Here is a 3,381-nt window from a genome sequence, read left to right on the forward strand (position 1 = left end):
GGGGCAAAAGTAATCATATGAGGCGACTAATGGAGAGGGACCAGTCTGCGATAATCCGAAGGGGTGAGGGGGGGGAAACGAGGCCTCACACCCTCAAGAGGGGAGGGGATAGGCCTGACAGCCTCCCAGAGCCTGGACGTGTGCCCCAAGGTCGTGTCCACCCTCACGAACGGGAAGAGGGAAAAGCACCAAAGAAGGATAGGCTCGAATGGGCAGCAGGCGGGGAAAAGCCGCTCAGGCAAAGGGGGCAGGAATCTTTTCTTCATTTTTCTGGCCTTTGGGGCAGACTTGTCTTCCTGTAGTTGTGCATCTTTTACTCCACAAATTTCGCTTGTCATCCCTGCCGCTAATCCCTGTGCCTCTCAGTCGGTCCTACCGCTCCCTCCCTCCCTCCCTCCCTCCTTCCCTCCTTCCTCACCGTACATTTCTCCATGGCCGCCTCCCTTCGCTTCCTGGTACCCATGTCCCTCTCTCCCCGGCCCAATTTCATGCTTTTTCTACCATGTTTGCGCCCCTTTTCCCTCCAGAATTTCCTTCCCATGGCGATGATGGACTTTGCATCGATTGATAGCCCCCTCCCACGTCAGCCTAGGGATGCTTTGTCTGACCCCCGGGTGTTTTCCCTCCTGCATGCCCTTGGCATTATTCCTCCCTCTCTCCCTCCCTCCCTCCTTCCTTCCATCTTTTTTTCTACCCCTTCAAATCCTATCGTAGTCAGAAAGTCACCGACAGGTGAAGCAGCTCTTCCGACACCACCTCTCACTTGATGAAGACCGTGTAGGCATTTTTGTCTGCCTTTTTATTTTTCCCTTTCTGCTCTTGTCCTCCGTCTCCTGCTGCCGCTTTCGCGGCTTGTTTCTTTGCGATCTTTTCTTGCAATGCCTTCGCATCCCTGGGAACAAAGAAATGGGTATGCGAAACACATGTATATGATAAGCCATGGTAATGGACGTCACCGAAGCATAGGAGGCGTGGTACGTGAGAGGCCCGATGATGGCGTTTGCGTCATTGATGATGGCTTTTCCCACCGCTCACTCTTGTTCGTCCTTTTCCCTGATCTTTTCCACTGACCACATACCTCTCTGCACGCAGTTTAGGATCGCCTTCGTTTCCTTCCTTGCGACCTTTCGCCGCCCGTGCCGCCGCTCGAGCCCGATCGATCTCACGTTGATTCCCGCGTGTCATGTTGCTTCCTTTTTCGCTGGGATGTACTGTCCAGTTGGTCTAACGTAACGGTGGGGACAGGGGTTCTAGGAAGCCGAAGGACTGCTTCTTTTTCCTTGCGGGTGCCGCTTCGTGCTTCCCTCCCTCGTGGCACCGCCTGCTCCCGGCTCTGTATGTAGTGCACACGTGGGAGACAGCGTGGATTCGTGAGCATGGACTCCTGTAGTCCGCCTCTCAAGCTGGAACATTGGCAACCAAGTCAGCGACAGGGAATAAATCGGTGAGGATCTTAAGTCCACCCGACTCGGGGGGGTTGCCTCGAGCCAAGGCCCAAAATGAACACACGACCCAATCATTCGTTAAAACAAGGCACGTCCACCTCGCACAGGAACGCCACGACTAGACTTTTCCATCCCAGGACGTCCAAACCCTGCAGTTTCGGTCCCAGGGCCAGGGAGCCGGAGGGGACGTTCCAGAAAGCGGGGGCCACGGACGTTTTCGCGCTAAAAACGGAGGGCTCAGGGACGTAGGAGCGTAAAAATGGCCGTGACTATGTTAAATGGAAGGGACACGAGACCATTTGCCAGCGCTGTTGCGGTGAGGCATGGTATGTTTCTGTGTGTTTTGATTTGAAACGCATTGAAATTTCTGTTTATGGCCATGGTTTGGTGCGAAGCATCGATTGAGTACCTTGGCGAATTTTCCCGCCGTTGCCCTTGTTCGAACACTCGAAGAGAAAGAAGGATGCCTACGCACACTATGTCGGCTTGTTTTTAAAGATGCATGGATCAAGACTTCTGGTGTAATACTAAGTCAACGTCAATTCGAAGCCATGTATATGCATGACTACATGTTTATTTTTCCGACCGAGCTACAACTGGTGTCTTCGTCATGGGTCACAACGTTATCTTCCTACCCCTCATACGCTTTGTGAAGTCACAACGCTTACAACTCCATGCTCGCACATGCTGCACAGGAAAATCTTTTTTTAAAAGAGAACCTTTTCGCGTTTATGAATCCAGACGTAAAGGGCAAAGAAAACAATGGCCCGAGATCAAGCAGCTCCGTCGATGGAACGACAACCAAGGTCCAACCGCACTCCTTGCGTCTATCGCGTCGATCCCGCGATAGGCTGCATTGCACCGCCCAACAGACCGCGTCATTAAAATCTCTGGAGTCAACAAATGGGGAAGATGGCACCGTGGTACGTACGGAAAGCAACTCACAGGTTCTTCCCTCTCCCCCTTTGCCCCCGCGTCCGGACACCGTCTCGGTGCAGGTTCCAGAAATGAGGAGCCGCCTGGGCCTCCTGAAAGGCTTATCCCTCCGTTTCATTTCCACGCAAGGGAGGGGTTGGGACTGTCCCTTGCCACCCTCCCACGTCCCGTCCCCCGCGGGCAAAACCGTCATCAAATATGTGGGGGCTGCCTTTGTGGACCCAGCCACGCAGGCCATCAAGGTTCAACGGGGATTCACGGTCTCTTTGAAAGTGGTCGATGAGGCAGGGGAAGAATGTGGCGTCTCCGACAACCCCCGTCCCTGGCCTGGTGGGGGCGTGTACTACTTCGAGAGGGTGATTTTGCCGACGAAGGGCCTCTGGACGTTGAAATTAACGGCACGGGAGAGCAGGAAAGCCGGCGTCGACACGACCGGCTGGGTAGCGCACGGCGATGTGGCAGGGCAACAGGCGACAATATTCTGCGGGGAGATGCCCGGACAGGCATTTCCGGCAGACAGCCTGACCACGGACCTGGTTCCCTCGGTCCCTCCCACGCTCCCCATCGCACTTGGCTTGGGCGATGCCCCTGTGATCGCCTTGGACTACTTAGGACCCCGGAAAAATCTGGGACGAAAGGATACCCGGAGAGCCCCTCGACGGACCTGCAGCAAGGAAGACTTGGCCCTGGCCTTGTCGGTGTTGGAGGAAGAGAAGGTGGGGAGTGGCGGGGCAGGGGAGAGGAAGGGAGGGAAGCGACGGAGAGCGGATGGCGGAGGGGGGGAAGGAGGGAGGGGCGAAATATCGGCGGCTCAGAAGGCCTTGCTGCGTAAGTTCAAGTCGGTGCCACAGGATTGTCGTTGGCTGGAATTCGAGGCGTTGACGGCGGGGAGGACGGCCGTCGTCTTTTCTCGGAGAGCCTGGGAGTGGGATCTGGTGGGGATGATGGAGTACCGCAAGCCCTCGGGCGTGAGGGAGGGAGGGGGGGAGGGAGGCACCTT

At 55.8% G+C, this 3,381-nt stretch overlaps 1 protein-coding gene across 1 annotated transcript; it reads right to left on the reverse strand.

Moving 5' to 3' along the window:
* Positions 1-396: 396 nt before the first annotated feature.
* NGA_0403900 (uncharacterized protein) lies at positions 397-1,341 on the reverse strand. The gene is made up of 2 exons (XM_005854672.1): positions 1,079-1,341; positions 397-892 (listed from the first exon to the last, which is right to left on the reverse strand). The coding sequence occupies exons 1-2, from the start codon at positions 1,183-1,185 to the stop codon at positions 760-762; spliced, it is 240 nt and encodes a 79-aa protein (XP_005854734.1). The 5' UTR covers positions 1,186-1,341; the 3' UTR covers positions 397-759.
* Between the last annotated feature and the right edge of the window lie 2,040 nt (positions 1,342-3,381).

Source organism: Nannochloropsis gaditana (genome assembly GCF_000240725.1).
Source record: "Nannochloropsis gaditana CCMP526 unplaced genomic scaffold scaffold422, whole genome shotgun sequence".
Lineage (NCBI taxonomy): Eukaryota > Eustigmatophyceae > Eustigmatales > Monodopsidaceae > Microchloropsis > Microchloropsis gaditana.

Bases quoted from the DNA above. Each gene is read 5' to 3' on its own strand.
- NGA_0403900 (XM_005854672.1), bottom strand. From the start codon at position 1,185: ATGACACGCGGGAATCAACGTGAGATCGATCGGGCTCGAGCGGCGGCA. The intron at 893-1,078 runs GTATGTGGTCAG...CTTTGTTCCCAG, and splicing joins CCTAAACTGCGTGCAGAGAG to GGATGCGAAGGCATTGCAAG.